At 39.2% G+C, this 17,617-nt stretch overlaps 1 protein-coding gene across 14 annotated transcripts in view; it reads left to right on the forward strand.

The window, feature by feature from the left end:
* The window catches only part of LTBP1 (latent transforming growth factor beta binding protein 1), a 186,544-nt gene that overhangs the window by 87,014 nt on the left and 81,913 nt on the right, over positions 1–17,617 (forward strand). For all 14 annotated transcript variants that reach the window (XM_040058399.2, XM_040058401.2, XM_040058400.2 and 11 more), the window contains 2 exons: positions 9,216–9,318; positions 15,271–15,342. In XM_040058399.2, coding sequence (XP_039914333.1) covers positions 9,216–9,318; positions 15,271–15,342 — 175 coding nt within the window. The remainder of the gene's footprint in view (positions 1–9,215; positions 9,319–15,270; positions 15,343–17,617) is intronic.

Raw genomic sequence — 17,617 nt, forward strand, 5'->3', positions numbered from 1 at the left:
GGCATCATAATGTGCAATCCTAAAAATCTGGAAATAAGTGTGATAATTAATAGTTGTTTATTTTTTTTATATATTTCTCTTTGTACTCATATATAAAGGAATACAAAATTAATTCCTTGGTCTTACACTTGGCAGTGGGTGCTGTTTTATTCCCTATCTCCTTTTAAAGGAGGAGAAAAGGGAAAATAAGCTTGTGTTACCTTCATATCTGACTTGGAATCTTACTAAATGCTTAGCCACCAATTTTTACAACCTTTTTTTCAGTATTCCCCTGGAAAAATGTGTCTTTGCAGTGGTCTCAAGAAAGGGTAGTGCCTCCTGGTTTAGAATAGTGCATGTTCTCAGTTTTTACAGATTTCATTGATCAGTGTCAGTCTCGAAGAAGGGCATAGTAAGGATTTCAGAGGCATTCTGTTACAGTGGTGGTTCAGTTTAGAATTGGAGTTGTAGAATGGCATTTTGTAGAGCATTAATTTAAGATTTTGCCATAAATACAGATCTAAGTGACTCATTAACCTTTCAAATTTGAATCTGAAATGTTACTGTTTTACCTGCAGCCAGTCAATGCTTATTATTTATTTTATGTTAACTACGCCTTGAACAGCAACAGACAACTTTTTTTAAAATTGCTTAAGAAATCTATTCTAAAAGAATTAGCTTTTCCATTTCTTTCATATTTGCTTTGCTGTATCTGTGGGTTCTCTCTATTTGTTCAGATGCAATACTAAAATGAGCTTTCCTTTTTAGCAGCAATGTGTTGCAAAGCCTTTCTGGAGTTGATGCTGGATAATTCTGATACCCATACTTAGTTCAACAACAGTCATCAGTGTTTATACATTTTTTTGCAGGGTGGATTGTGTATTTGGCTTCAGAAATGTGTTATTAAATATCCTGAGATGACTTTACTGTCTGTAGAGCAGATTGGTGGAAGGATTTGTGTGTGGCCTCTTGTAGATAGGTCAACTAAGTTGATTAGGGCTTTGCTGAACTTACTTTTGGTCCATGTTAAAAGTACAGTATTGAATCTCTTTTGAGACGTTGCATGCATGTGTAACTTCTACCATTCTGTTTCTCTCCATCCCTTGTTCTCTCCCTATCTTCCTTGAATTTCAGCTGCTCTTCAGTTACAGGTCCTTTGATTTTAGTGCTCTGAGATTTCTTTTATAAGCTTCTGCTGAATATTTTTCATCTCCCAGCACATTCTTTCTTGCCCCACCTTATTTAAATTCCCTTAATGTATCTCATTCAAAAACATAGGATACTCAATTTCCACAACAGAGTCCGTTTTCTGCAGTGAATTTCCAAGTGAGTGCATACTGCTAAAGTTAGCAACTGGAGCCACCTTGAACTGAAGTTTAGAGGATATTATGGCACAGATAGTTAAAGAATCTGGTTAGATTGTCAGGCCTACAATCACTTTGTATTCATGATGTAGGAAATCTTTCAGACCTCTTCCCTTAGCTGTTTATAGTATCATAAGTGACTGTAACCAAAGGCAGCAAACATGAGAACAAGCTAGTAAAAGATGAATGAAAAGATGTCAGCCTACGAGCTCAGAAGGACAGGGAGAGTAAGAGGGGCAACAGAAATGACATTTCCTAGTTTGCTAAGAATAGATAAATAAAGACATGTACACATGTATGTATGTGTTGTTTAATTGTGATTATTTTCTGAAGTATCCTCAGCACTGTGAAGTAAAGTGGATAGATAACTACAAAAGCAGCATTACTATTTGAATTTTTGAAAGTTTTTTATAGGGAGCAAAAAGTGTTTTGGATGGTTCTGTTCTATTCTCAAATCAATCCATTTTTCCTGGCTGCCTCACTTTTCTCTGAGTGCAACACTCAGCAATTATTTCTCCTCTGGGAGATGTTAATGCTGATTGCTTCAGGACAGCTTATCATGTTACATGACAGCTTGCAATGAAACGTCCCGCACAAAAGTTGTGGTTCATCAAACTCTTTCCTAGTACCACAAAGATTTTTGCAGGGTGTATCATAAGCCATATTAAGCTGAAGGCCAGAAACTTGCTGTTGACATAAAAGTATAACAAACCTTTACTTAAACGTGCCCATTGTTATACAGAAAATGATGTAGAGGAAATAGCAACTTGAAGCTGGGAAACAGACATGGTGGAAGCAGTAGGTCAAAAGTTGCAATTAAGATGGAGAGCAGTAAATTTCTGGAGAGCACTCTATAATGGTGCCTTCAAAAGCTGGAGACTGGGTGTAGTGTCCTGTAAAATATTTTACAGCTGTGTAGTCCTTTGAATCCCTGAAATAAGGGAGTTGGTCATCTTAGACAGTGATTCACTAAGTCCTATTTAAAAAGCAAGCAAATAAGGAGGATTTTGTTTCTCTTTTTTAATTCTTCCTCTTCAGATGATTTTCATTTTAATTCTAATAAAAATGCCTTTATTATGACACAGGATAACTTGTTATTTCCCAAAATGCTTCTACAGAGTCAGTGGTGTACCCAGTAAAGATTGTGTTGGTATTCTTGAGCCCTGTTGATTTTGCATATAATTTCTTTACATTTAAATCAAGAAAAGAATGCCCTTGCCTACTATCTATGAAAATCCATATAAAGATAATTGAGCACTACTTTTTTCACCCTTTAAGATCACTCTGAAGTGTTTACTAAGTATATTTATGTGGTTTTTTATGGTTACTGCATTGCAGTATAATCACTAAATAAATGGGGTTTTTTTCCTCAAGATTGTTTGGGTGTCTGCATTGCTTCAATGTAAAAAAAAAAGGAGGTATTTTTTGCAAAACAGGCAAGAAATTTGAGAAGCTGGTATTGCAAAAAAATTGTCTAAATCAGGTTCTTTCTCTGTAGATCCACATGTAATGCTGTTCTCTTCAGCAGATATTTTTTGGAATTAGATTTAGTGAAGGGGACTTGTAGTGATCTTAGCATCTGTAGTTTAAAAACAAGATAACGCCCCCCCCTTGTAACTCTACAGAGACAGGTACTGAAGTTGCTTACCTTGATGAAAGGAGCACAATAGCAAGATGTCCAAAAGAGAAGCTGGCTATGAAGTCATGTCAGCCTACGCTTGTTCATTCCCTGTCGTGTAACTGCTGAGAGGAGCTGGACTGCTCTTTGAAATGATCACTGCAAGAATTTCAGAAACCCTGTTTTCTGATCCCCCTTTTTTGTTGTGCTGTTTTAAATTCAAGTCAGTTCCAGGTTGCTGTGTTGGGGTATATGTTTCCATTCCTCAGCTGTCAATGGTTTGCTGCATGATGATTTTTGCTTCTCTTGCAAAATTCTTTCAAAGGTGTTGCAGAAAAGGTCCATACTTGTTACAGCTCAGTTCAAAATGATGCCTGAGTTAGAGCTGTTTTGGTATTGTGGAGTGCAGTTTGGTGGATTATAGCGACACTTTGGAAAATCATATTAAAGAAAATCACAGTATCACATCTATAGCAGACAAAAGCATATTTTGACAGAGGAATGGTTTTAATTATTTAAATGGTTTAATAAATAACATTAATGATGTACGCTAGGAAAGACTTTGAAAATTACAAGGGTTGTCCATTTTTCAGCGCAATCAGAACTCTCACAGACGCATTCAAATATGTTTCAAATGCTGCTTAGTATGTCTGATCAACAGATATTAGTTAACCAGCATCTTAAGTGGGATAAATTTCTATGGAGACAGTTTATTTAATACTTTGTTTCAGCAATGTCTTTTACAGGAAACATTTGTTTTGGTTTGAGCAACACATTTCTATCTGCTGTCAGACTTAATAGAATACAAAATAAAGCCAAGTGATAGGTGGCAGCTGGAGAAGGTCAAAAATTATTGACATTGTATCACAGTCAAGATTCTGACTACAAATCATTAAGCATTTACTTCATTCCGACATGGGCACACACTGATTGGGTTCCTAACTTCATGAATATATGTACAGTTTTTAAAAACTGGGCTTAGATAATTGATGAGTTTTTTTATGATGGGAAATATTAAACCAATGCATCAAAGTGTTAGAGTTAGAAATCAGAACAGCAGAATATGTCGATAGCCCTTAATGCCTAACCGAACGTACTGATACTCCTGTGTGCGATACGATCGCAGTGTATGTAGTGTGGAGGTGATGACAGCAGTAATACGCCTGTTGAAGTTACTCATTCAACTGTATAAGCATCCCTGTCGAAGTTCAGATTTGAGAAAACGTTTCCTGTGGAGGTAAATTTCAGGTATTTTCTTTTTTTGACAACTGTATGAAATGAACTTTAGTATTTATCTTCTTTAGGCAGAAGTGATACAATTTTGTGCTTCATACTGGTGCTTTTTCTCTTAGTGCATTTTTTAAACCTCTTTTCTTTATAATAGTCTTAAAAATGCCATCTCATAAAATAAAATAACTGTCTGGAATTCCTTAAAGCTCATGGTTTGGCTTCTGAAGTTCTTAAACAAATAGACTGTCAGAAATTGGTGTGGATTCATTCCGAGGATTAATGCTTCATTTGCAGTAGTTTCTTTGCAAGATCAATACTCTGAAATATCAGAAGATTAAAGATGTATCAGATACCAAAAACGCCAAACATTGTTTTAATTACTCAAATAGAAGAAAGCTGGATAATTTTTACTTGCTTATGAAGAATGTTCCGCTTAAGCCAAGACAAATTCTTTACCAGTTCTTCTGGAAAGTCTGGAAGTATTTAAGTTTCACTCCTCTGCTTACGAGACAATGCCTGTTAGTGAGCCAGTGCTACATGGGATAACACTCTTCATTTGTAGCAACCTGTCATTCAGCTGGTCAGTAAGCTAATTAACTATGTCTGCTAATTGTTTTAGTAATACAGTTTATTAAGTTTGAGGTTTCTTGCTCTGTTTGTCGTGCCTATAGGAAAAAAAAAGCAACAATCCAGGGTCTGTGCCTGTTGAATAGTTTGCAGAAAGTTAAACAGTGTATCCATTCACTTCTGCTATTGTGGTATGTGAAATGCAGTCTTTTGAGCCGAATCCCAGAGTCATTAGCTATTAGCTCAGGCAAAGCACCTATCAATTTCAATCATAGTTAAGCATGTGACACTCCTTTATTTATGCCTGTATTGTGGTTTTAGCTAACAGCTTGTGACAGGCATTTGTAGATGGGTCACGCAGGAGTGGGAGTCCCAGGAAACCTTGTGGTCCCTTGGCCAGAATCCTCTGTCGTTGCCCTGAGAGTAATTGCCAGACTGGGCTCCCTACTGCACTTTACAGGGAGCTGAATAAATTTCCTCTACTGCCTTAGCAGATGAATTTCAAGGATATAACCCTTCCTTTTCCCTGGCACTGGAAAATAGACGAAGCGCTGGTGGCAATACACAGCTTAGTACTCTAGGACTGTGGAGATGGGACAGGGGCTGGAGTCTGGACAGAGGAACAAAGAGGTGATGTGGCTTGGGGTGGCTTTTGTGCACCAGCACAGGGTCAGCCAGAATTTCAGTCTTCCAGTGGGAATATTCAGTACTTCCTTCAGTTATATAAAATATTGGCATAGGAGCCCAGGCACGCATGAGGAAAAATATGTGGATTTGAAACAATACTTTCAGTGTCTCTGTGCGCTTTACCCAGGAAGAACTTCGTTTTATAGCAGTAGCATGTGTGCATCATACTGCTGCTACTGCTGAGCCTTTCAGCACATTTGAGCTCTTTTATACCAAACCTTCATGACTTCTTTGCCTTCTGAACCAGTGTGACATTTCCAAATCATAAGCTTATGACAGAGATATCATTCATGAAAATCTGTACTCTTTTCCAGAAGCCCTCAGGAATACAGACTAGATTGGTTTCAAATATGTGTAGATGATGGATACAAAAGTATAAACCTAAGCTTAAAGAATGGCAATATCTAAATGCATAGTCAAGCATGCCTGTGTTTAGCTTTCATGCTTATTTTAGGCTCGTAAGTATGTGTTGGAGTTGTGTTGAATGGTGAAACAAACTAAAAAACAAGTATGAATTCCTCCAAGTGACTTTTCCAGTCACTTGTGAGTCAGAGACTGAAAAAGACTGTTTGAAGAACTAATGAGTTCTTCTTGGTAGTAGAAAGTGGGTTAAGACTTTTGGAGTGTAAAGGAATTACCTGTAAAAGTTTTTGAGACCTGTAGAAATAGAGCCTCAGTTCATATGTGCTTAGGATTGCTAAAAGGAGGGAGCATCTTAAGAAAACGTAGCTGGCTAGGGAACAGTTATTGCAGTGCCATGAGTGTTCAGAGTATCTGAAGCACTACTAAATGTACCAGAGAAATCAGGGTTTAGTAGCCGCAGAAGAACTCTGTTTCTGCTTGGATTAGGACTTTGCAGAGCACTCATGTTTTGTGATGCATAGCTCCAGCATTACACAGATCTTAAGGCAATAGGAGCCCCATGTGGGAGTTGCTTTTCCTTGTTGCCCAGTTTCTACAATGATCTGGATGTTTGCCAAATTATCATTGATTCTTCAAGCTTTAATTCACCGTAGAGGCAGTGGGAGCAGCAGCTTTAATCATTGCCAGTTTTTACTGACAGGACTGCAAACCACAGTTGCCAGATGACTCAGACTTTGGCGTCCTTATTTTTGCTCATGATTTTTATATGGAAATTTGGAAAAGTTATGACCACAAAGATCATGATTTTCAGTAGAGTGCAAATGCTGTAGCACCACACCTAAAGTATAAGTGGGCTTTAGTCCATCTTCTTCCTCCTCTCCTTTCTTTTTTCCTTCTTTTTTAGCTTGTTACTATTAGATGACACCTTTTCTATTTTGGGGAAAAGGGGGGAAAAAAAAGGAGGGAGAGGGGGGCCTGTTCATGATGACATGTTGGCTCTTCTGTTAGTGGAATCTTGCCTTGACACACGAGAGCTCCTGGGATGTGTCCTTGAGGTTTTGACCTTGAAGAGAAACACTGGATTTTAGGTAATGTGCCTCACTGCCCAAATGCTCCATTTCTGAGATCATGAGGGGAGATGGAATACCAGCCTCAATTCCTGCCATTTCTTTTCACAGAATGGAGAGTTGTAAAACTGAGGTACAGTGAGAGGCGAAGAGCTGGGTGCAAAATGCTTTAGCTGACTCTTGATAACATCCACAGTGTACAACTGTCTTTGAAGAAGCTCCAGGAAAGGGGTTGAGCATCTGTAACAGTAAAGCAAAACTTGGTAGCTGTAGTTATGAAGTAAAATGGTCCTTCCTGGAGCATGCCTGCCTGGGATGCAGGTTGAGAAAACCAGCATTGTGTAAAGATGTAACATGAACTCTCTATGGTTTTAAGATAACCACATAAAGGAGGCGTTATGAATACTCTCCAATTGAAAGATTTTTTGAGCTTCTGGGACGTGCAGCACAATCCGTGTATCCTCTAGCTAGGGGCAGTTGGAAGAGCTTATTTCAGTTTTGAAAGCAGCAGAGCTGTTACATCAGAGGAAGTTGTGTAGAATTCCCCATTTATGCGTCTTGATGGTATTTCTGGAGTACCGGGCTGGTGGTTGCTTGTGGAAGTGGTCTCTGACTGATCAGGAATGGTCAGCCTTATATTAATTCTCCCAGTGCCTAAGCCAGAGGAGTGCAGGACAGCTGAAAGACATGCATTCACCTAGGGTGAGCCTGGGCCTGCAGCTGAAAGGTGGAACTTGCTGAGATACTCCAGTGTTTTAGCATAGCCACATACCATCCAGGCAAGGACTATTTCTTATCCCTTAAAACATAGGAAAATTTGTCACCAAACCCACTCCAGACAGTAATGTGAAAATAGGCTCCTAAAGTTGAACAATAATTGAGCAGTCTGTTTGAACTTGTTTGGCCACTTCATCCTTTTTGCTGTTCACGTGCCATTCCGAACTGAGGCTCAAAGCACAGGCAGTGCTGACCTGTATGTGCATAGTGGGCAGAGGCATACCACAGCCCCGCCAAGCCGCCCTAGGTGCTAAGAACTTGGACATGTGTCTTGGACTTGGACTGTCGCTGAGATGAAGGACACTTCAGACTTCTTACACATCCCTTGACCCAGATCTAAGCTTCAAGGGCTGCAAACGCTGAGCTGCAGTCTGGTGTTTAAATACTGGTGCCGCTTTTAATTTGTTGAGATACTTCAGGATGTGTCTAGGGAGTATCTGTGAAAAAGGACAGAGAAAATGGCTGGGATGATGGCTTGCTGGCCCTCCCCATGCAGAGGGGACCCTCTGATGAGTCAGAACCCTTGTAGGGTAGCTTACTATCCTGTTAGTAGTCACACTGTAAAGCTACACAGGGTGACTCTGCTTTAGAAATATCATTGGCTCACGTGTGGCAGTATAATTAAGAGCACATTGGAAGAATTTTGGGAAAGCTGGACGAAGCTGTCAGTGCCTGTGCATTCAGCATGTGCTGCCGAGTGACTGTGTTACCAGCTAAGTGAGAGCAACCACAAGGCCACAGCTTGTGGCATAGGATGAGCCAGCTATCTTGAGCTGAAAGCTATGTGGCCGTGATCATTTAGGTCAGAGGTTTACACACTGTCAGAAAGCAGAGTTAGATTAGGAAAAGTCTGTTCATACCATACTGAGGATTCACGCTTCAGCACATTTGAATTGTTTGCTGCAGTGCCTATTTATATCGCATTTGCTTTGAAAGTATTACTAAGTGCAGCTGTTGTGGACTTCTCCTGTGCCTTGTGTGTTCCATTGTATACCTAATTGGCAGGTTTAGATGTTTGGGAGTCTCTTTAATGTATGCAGCTGAAATACATTTGAGCTTTCTTTACCATGCAAAATGGACGAAAATTGCAAAAGTCAAGAACATAACTAGTATGTTGTAAGCTTCCAAATATTAATATTCTTATTATAAAGCAAAATAAGTATGTTATTGATTGGTGGGGAAATGAAAATTGACCTCAGAAATTATATTTAAGATAATTCATATGGCTTTTAAAGAAGTGGACAAGCATGCTTTTATGATGAAAACAATAGCTACCAATGGTGAGTTACTACCTTAGAAATATACTCACTCATTCCTATGACATACTGTTTTCTACTGTTTTTTCTTCTTTTGAAGTTGACGCGGGGGAAGATACAATGTCACTTAATTTACTTATGCCTGTGTAGAAGGCCTCTGCAATGTCTGAGCACCATTTAAGTTCAGTTAAGAGCTCCACTGAATCTTCAGTGAGGTTGACTCAAAATGACTGAAAAATAACATTGTACTGGAAGTGAGTGTTGTACAGTATCACTAACCAGAGTATTCTTTACTTGACTGTTTCAGTGTGGCAAAGCACTTCCTGGCCTTTCCAAGCAAGAAGACTGCTGTGGAACCGTGGGTACTTCCTGGGGTTTTAATAAATGCCAGAAATGTCCCAAGAAGCCATGTAAGTGCTGTTTTATTGTTATTCTCGTGGCTTTTTTTCCTCAAGTAGTATTTTCCTTTTTTACAGAGGGGAAAAAAGCCAAAGGAACCTAGTAGAAAAAAATGTGCTATGATTTGATTAGGGACAGGTTGTAGAAACTGGAATTCCCCAGCACGCCAGCAGAGTTACAGTCTGCAGGCACTTGGTGCAGCCAGCAAAGTTGACGTCGTTGGGTTTTTTCCCCTGCTTCTTCCTCCTTTGAGTCAATGATGGACTGTTGCATTTACTCAGTGCAGGACGAGTAATCACATTGAATCATCTCGCCTTTTCCAGCTGGACTTTTTTTTTTTTTAAGTTTGCAGAGAAATCTTAAATTATACAGGCGCCAGTTTCTGCTTGGAGAGAATGCAGTGACCTCCTGGGACCGCAGATGAAGTTTCAAGTTTGGAGCCAAACTCTTCCAGGCTCTAAATTGTTGGTTGCTTTTTTTTCCTCTGCTTTTGTGATATCTTCCCCAACAATTAGACGATGACAAAGACTTTTTCGGCATTTTGTTATGATTCGACATCATATTATAATGAGAAAAGAATTTTGAATTGTTTGCGTGATCGGTGAGGATAATCCCTTGAACCTTTTGTGAATTACATTATTGTTGCATGGGAATAGTAATACTTCTGTGTCATGTCATATTTTCGGCATTAAATGAAAGATGGGAGAAGATAATGTGATCGCTGTTTTGCAGATGGAGTGGACCTGCATTTACTGGGCCAAAAATAGGTCATTAAATTGCAGTCATTCTTACCCAGTTCTTCTAGGACCCGGTTATTCAGATAACAATGCCGGAAATATGTTCAGTGTTTGATTTTTTTGGAAGCGTGTGTTTCTCTATAAGACTTGATGTGGATGTAAATACAATTCCAGCAGAAGATCTGCTATTACTCCTATTTCTCTGACTCCTTCTTCCATAGGAGACCCTGATGTAAATTTATGGTGACTCGGTCTGGTGTACTAGTTTCTGAAATATTTTGTGCGTTGGAGTATGTCTATCTTCTGATGTGCTTTAGAAAGAGAGCCTCCTTGGGTGTGTGAAGGTTGTAGTTAATAAGACTCCGGTATATTTTATTCCTGTAGCATGTAAATATAGTTTCTGAAAGCAGCATGCATGCCAACCATATAAAATGTAACTAAGACAAGTGCCAGATTCTGCAGCTGGGCCTGGGCAACCCTGGATGTACACACAGACTGCAGAGTGAGAGGCTGGAGAGCAGTGCCAGCAGGAAAGTTGAATGAGGCAGCAGTGCCCTGGCAGCCAGGAGGGCCAACCCTGTCCTGGGGTGCACCAGGCACAGCATGGCCAGCTGGGCAAGGGAGGGGATTGTCCTGATCTGCTCTGAGCTGGGGCAGCCTCACCTCGAGTGCTGGGGGCAGTGTTGGGTGACACAACGTAAGGACATAAAGCTCTTAGAGAGTGTCCAAAGGAGGACAAGGATGGCGAAGGTCCTTGAGGGGAAGCTGTATGAGAAATGGCTGAGGTCACTTGCTCTGTTCAGCCTGGAGGAGACTGAGGGGAGACCTCACTGCAGTTACACCTTCCTCATGAGGGGAAGAGGAGGGGCAGGCACTGAGCTCTTCTCTCTGGTGACAGTGACAGAATGTGAAGGAATGGCCTGAAGTTGTGTTAGAGAGGTTGGATATTAGGAAGAGGTTCTTTACCCAGAGGATGCCTGGGTGCTGGAACAGGCTCCCCAGGGATGTGGTCACAGCAGTGGCCTGACAGAGTTCAAGAAGCATTCAGACAATGCAGTTGAGCTACAACTGAAGTCTAGTTCATTGGAACCACGCGGGCAAGTGAATTGTTGCTTACTGAGGTGTAGGTGTGCTATGAGAAAAACCACAAAAGCCTGAAATGTGTTCCAACGAAAAATTGGTTGGAACTACTAATAAAAATTTTTGGTGTCTGGTTTGAAGGGAAGCACACCTGTTAGTTCTTCATAGTTCAGGTAAAGTACTGATTGTCTCAGCCTGGAATCCACGGTAGATGTGTGGATCAGGCACCTGCTTAATGGCACAGTGCTCAGCACAGCGTTAAAAGCAAGCAAACAGGGAAACTGTGACAAACTTCTGATCCACTGATACTTCCTAAGTGGGTACAGAGAAGTAAAAAACCACCTCCCATAGAGAGAAGTCCACCACTCTTTTTTCAAAGCACTGAATAAGAATAATTTGTTTACATGCGAATGAGAAGAGCAATGTCCTTTTGTTATAAAAGAAGTTTAATGACTAGCATGCTTGCTCAAGATGGGACACTTCAGAGTTCCTTTATCTGCCAGAATAATTTCTAATCTACATTTTATACCTATGAGGAGAATGCCCTAACCCATAAAATGTAGAAACAATTCTTGGAACAGATCTAAAAACCCAGTCTCTTTCCCAGAGTCCTTAATTACTTACAGTATGAGTCACGCTCACTCCTTCTGTCTGGCTCAATTTGGAATTGTTTTTTTGAATGTAACTGTATGATTTCAGGAAGAGAGAGAATGTTGCCACTTGGAATAATCCTCTCCTTCTGATTAAAGCATTCCTGGAAAGTAAGGATTTATGTTTCCTAGACATTTCTCATCTTTCGAGGTGGGAATTCTCACTGTATGTTAGTGTTTTAAGAGGGGAGGAGGAGAAGGGTGCACTATCTGTTTTATGCAGATTAAAATACAGTGTCATTATATCAAGAGTGTGATTTGGTAGGTGTATATTTCAAGAATATTCATTGAATCTGTCAAGAAGGTTTAGTAGTGGTGTATGTATTCTTTCTAGGCTCCATTTGATTTAGGAATGATTCTAAGCACGATGCTACTTAATCATGCCATCTCTTATGGCAATTTTGCATGCATGTAAATAGTGAATTTTTCGCTTTTTAAGAATTGAAGGTGATATGTTTAAGTGTGTTGCAGGTGTTTAAGTGATCTTACATCATCTTAAAATGTTACAGGTGTTCAGTTTGAACGTAGGCACAAAACTTGAAACCCCAAAAACTGTTCTGGGTCTCGGTCAAAGTATCTTTTGGACATTGGTGTCAAACTAAGCCCTATGACAGTATGACAGTGTTACTGTTCTGTAGAGTAAACAATTTCCAAAGATAAATGTAAATTTGTTAGAAGTTATAATAGAAGTCTGGAGTGGATGCTGAAGGATTTATGTTCATCAAGTATTTTTACTTTTACAACAGTGAGAATGCTTCAGTGGTAAAAAGAATATGCATGTATTTTTATATACATAGATTTATATGATAATGGATGAAAAAAGTTGTGAGTCAAGTAAATAATAAGTTGTCAGTTAAGTGATATCTATACTTGTGTCTCAACAGGTTAAGTTAGTCCCACATTCTTCCCCTATAATTCTGACCTGTTCTGATATTTCACTAAATTCATAGTACTCTTTCTTTTAGATGCTTTGGAAGCAAACAGACATCCTTTTGCTTTTATGGTTTTACGCCTCATAAACTTTAAATAAAGTGGACATGTTTTTATTAAAATATGTAATTAAGTTGTGATCTTCTGCATAACCCACTTCAACAAAATATTTAATCATGCACTTTAGTGTCACTATCAGGCACTTCTCTCTTCAATCAACTACTTAAGGACATGTATAAGTTTGCCTATGTGTTGTTCCCATGGTCTTAGAGAGGGCTCTGTCATCTCTGTAAAGACTTAAGTATTTTGTATAACAGCCACTGCTCAGTCAGGGCTTCTGTCCTGTTGCAAATTTAAGTGCCAGCCTGAGACAGCTGCCATGTCTGTGAGTTTGTGGATTGTTCAGTATTACTGAAAACCAAAAGAAGTTTTGGAACAGATCTCCATTTTTAAGGGCTTCCAACAAGACAGCTTTTAAGAGGGGTCTTTCTGTATTACCTGGGGAATGTTGTGATTGGTCAGGCTTCTTGCTAACTTAGTAATTACGAACAGTTTGTTTAGGTGAGTAAAGGGTGAGTAATGTCGGACTCCATCCAGCTCCCACGTGGATCACTAGCCAGCACTGAACAAGCTTCTTCTCTACTGTGACTTGCTTACATTTCTGCTCTTTGTTGAAAGGAAGAAAAGAGCTGCTAGTAAGCTGCCAGTTTCCTGTTTGTTAGGGGAGTAGGAGGATGAGGAAGGAGGGAGAGGCTAAAATCTCTGACCTCAGTCCACCACTGCACTTTCTAGAGCAGCTGAGTCACACTGGGAGGGAAAAAGTGTTGCAGCACTGGAAAAGACCAGGCATAGGTTATGGGCTGGTCTCCATCTACAACTGGAAGGTATTTTCATTCAGCAGGCTGCCCTGCAGGGTACCATTCCTGCCCACAGAAAGTTACAGAGACTCTCCTGGTTTTAGTGGGAATTAAATCAGGCCTGTTATGGCTAACACAGATCAGTTAGGAGTGCAATTGTGAGTTTATTAGGAGTGCATAATGAGTGCAATTATGAGTTTGAATCTGCCAACATGGGTACTAGGAGTTTCATTGACACTTTTGGGGATCAGAAATAGACTAATGCATTGTTCTTTTAGAAGTCTCCTTAAATTTCAAATTGTTTTAATATTAACATTAGGAAAAGACCGAAAAGTCTGCCTTGGAAACTAAATGTGTAGCTGCCACTTTAGTAGAGAGACAAAACTTTCAGGTTGTAGTTGGTGTTAAAATGATTGTAGTCATTGTAAAGATGGAAGAGGATGTGTTCAGAACTGTAATAACATTGCTGTATTTTTACTCTGTGTGTTTAAACATTTTGCACTTTATGCAATATCTAAGGAGAATCTCAATGTTTTATTTATTTAATTATTTTAAATAATTCACTGAAATTTGAGATAAAACTGTCTCACTCCAAAGCCTGCTACTCAATATCATCACATATTTTTTTCCCAAATAATAGGCAAAGCTTTAGAACTAGCTAAAACAATTATCCTTTTTTCCTTTTCTTTTTCTTCCCCCTCCCCTCCCCCCCGTCATTACAGTCAACCAGGTGTAAGCTGCAGGGATAAATATGCCATCCAGGTATTATATGAAGGGAAGCAAATCAACAGCATTTTGTTATTCAGTTGTGCTGTCTTATTTGACAGTTTATATACAGTAAAGATGGAAACGAATGAATCTGATGGGTATTGGGGGGGGGTTGTCTGTTGAACATTTGGGACACTTTTGAAATGAAACAAAGGATCTGACAAAATCTTAAGGTATCTTTGTTCTAATATTCAAATTATGAAAAACTCTCTTGACTCTTATTAAAAGCATTTATGTGATCATAGTGCCAAAAATTTAGTCCTATATGCTGAACAAAGTACTGGGATTTGCCAAGAAGTTTTTAGTGCATAACCATACCAAGGAGTTACTGTTCTCATTTACAATGTTTAAGAATCAATAAACAGTTTTCTGCAGTCTGAAAAGCAACCTTAAGTGGAGGAAAGAAGCAATAAATAGAAATAAAAAGCTGCTTAACTGAAAACTTTCTAGTTTGGCAAAACTGAATTCAGTATTTATTTTGTGGTGTTGTTATATCTGTGACTGTTTACACTGATCAGCCAGTCAGTGAAGTGAAGTTTAGTATTCTAAAATTCAACAGCTCTGTTAGGTAAATCCTAGATGTTTCCATAATGAATCTTCAGCTTTATCTTTCCAAACATCATATTTGGAAGCTGGTTTGCAGAAGTAAACATTTGAATATTTCAGAACAAATAGGGTGAAAGATATCCTGCTTTCATAGATTTGTTTTGTTTTTTAACACAAATTTGACTGGATAACTGAAGACTTAAGTGGTACACATGTTGAAAAAGATGGAATTAAGGTTGCCTGTACAATCTTTAATTTTAATTTCTTTGTCTTTTTTGCTTAACCATTTATCACAAAACCTTATAATTTTTAAAATATAATTATATAATAATTTAGCTGTCAGGCTCTGCAAACATTTAAATTATCAGTATTTAACTGACATAATTTTTTTTCAGCTTACCATGGATACGGTCCTATGATGGAATGCCCACAAGGCTACAAGAGAATCAATGCTACGTTTTGTCAAGGTATGACAGTAACCAAATTGGGTGTGTTTATTTTCGGTACTGGCTTTCTGTGACAGCTTCTTTGATATTGATGATTTAGATGAATGATTCCAGTCCATTGATTTATATTTGGGAAAAAATGTTGACTATACTTTTTACTCTTTCTAAATACTGGCAACTCTGTAAGAGTGATTTTTGTCCTTCAGGAAAAATAACTTCTGGAACTTTTATGTATACCCTCATTTTGTTTGATGATGTATAAAGATGACTTAATAAGGATTCTTTTACTGTATTTTTATGTAGAAATACTTGGTTTTGTCAGGTTTTTTTTGCTAAACAGTGACTCTGTAGACATATTCAGTTAAGTCAGATGAAATTAACAATACAGAAAAATTTTTGTAATCATGAAAGTGTAGAGTAATCAGAGAACAGTTCTTTCAGACTGAAGGAGACTAGGCACAACAGTACTGAGAAAAGCCAGATAACATCCCTGGCAAGTGGAGATGACAAGAATGAGTACCTGTCTGCCATGTAAAGAAGTGAGCCACCTACTTCCAGAATGTGCATAGTGCAGGTGAGGATGTTTGGAGTTAGACACAGCCTAGCTCTGTTACCCTGAGGTTATTAGTGCCTGGTGGTAAATACAGGAGTTATCAAAACATACAGGGTCATGGAGTCTGCATGATCATGCAGCTAGAAAGCAAGGCTTGGGACATTTGAATTCCCCTGGTCTGTAGCATCTCTGACAAAGCTGAAGAGATGAACAGAGACAAATGCTCATTCTTTCTGTGTATCTTGGAGCACTGCACAGAGGTGCCAGATGAGGATGGAGGAAAAAGCTTAATTGCTTGTCTGACTTGTTTGGCACAGCACAAGTAAACAAGAAAAAGGAGCTCCGAGACAATGTAAGCAATCTTGCAGTAGTGTTCTGGAGAGAGATTTGGGAAGGAAGGAAAAAATGAGTTCAAGTGAAGCTGATACTGCTGTGGCCATATTTCCTGATCAGTGTTGATACTGCAAAGGATAAAGAGGTCCCAACAAATAGTAGTGCTGGCGGAGAGCTGGATAAAATGAAAGAATAGTTGATGTTAAGGGATATTTGTAGGCACTTTGGAAACATAAATTTAATCTTACTTAACTGAAAATTTTCACTTTGCATCTTAATGAGGGAATGTACAATAGCCAGTCGCGTAAAGAAATTTTTGCCCACCAAAATAATAAAGCTTATAGAGCACTAAACACAAATATCATGCTGTTTCACTTCTTAGGGAGATGTGAGCTGCTATCTGCAGCTACCTGAGCCTATGTGCCTCTCTGATCTCTACCTGTGGTTTACCAGCTTGCAGGGTAGGGGCATTTGGAGGACTGGATGGGTCACAACACTGAAAAAGTAAATGGAGGAGAGCTGCCAATTGCATCTCAAGAGCTTGTTCGCTCCTCTTCAGTGAAAGACTGTAAAGTACTCTTAATAAGTCAAGAAGGATGGGGAGATGTTGATGGCAATTTGCTGATGAGGACTGCCAAGTGAAAAGGTGAAGGAGATGAGTGTCAGATGTAAATGGGCAGCCTTTTTATGTCTCAAATTAAACATGCAGGTGATGTATGTATTTCAGCAAGACAGTTTCAAGCTATTTTGAAAGAGATTGTTGTGTTCCACATATCAGTCACGAGGTTTTTCGGAGTCTGCAAAAGACAGGTTTTCTAACTTTGAGTGTGGAAAGTGTCTAGAAGATGCCATGATGGATTAGTGCCTTTGTGCAACCCTCTGGGCATGATCCAGGAGAGACAGGAGCTTTGATATCTTCAGTAGTCGTGTGTATATCCCACAGAATGCACCATGTTTTCAGACAGCAACAACCCAGCAGGCATTTAAAGGCGAGTAGGGCATTCAGTTTGGTTCAGGAGGTTGAACCTCAGTGTTGGCAAACCTTATTTCATGGAAGCTAAGATCCTTATTCAGGGGTTATGGACAGTTAGAAATGGTCTGGTGCTTGTGAAGGTTGCCAGAAATAGGCCAGGAAGTTGTTTCACTGAGCAGTGACAGCCTGACAGAGAGAGAGAACATGTGTCTCTGGGTAGGAGCATAAGAGGGAACTGAGTACTGCCACAGTAGTGTACAGAAATAGATCTGTACCTGGTAGGCTAATCATTGGGTTTTGCACTGGATTTTGATAATTCTTCCCCTGACACATTTTTGTACTGCATGACTAAAACTGAAAGAAATATGAAGCTTTAAAAATTTTGTTTTATACTGCTGTCACTATCCCAGAAGAGAGTGGGCTGTAGACTAAATATA

This window comes from Hirundo rustica, chromosome 3 (assembly GCF_015227805.2).
Source record: "Hirundo rustica isolate bHirRus1 chromosome 3, bHirRus1.pri.v3, whole genome shotgun sequence".
Taxonomy (NCBI): Eukaryota; Metazoa; Chordata; class Aves; order Passeriformes; family Hirundinidae; genus Hirundo; species Hirundo rustica.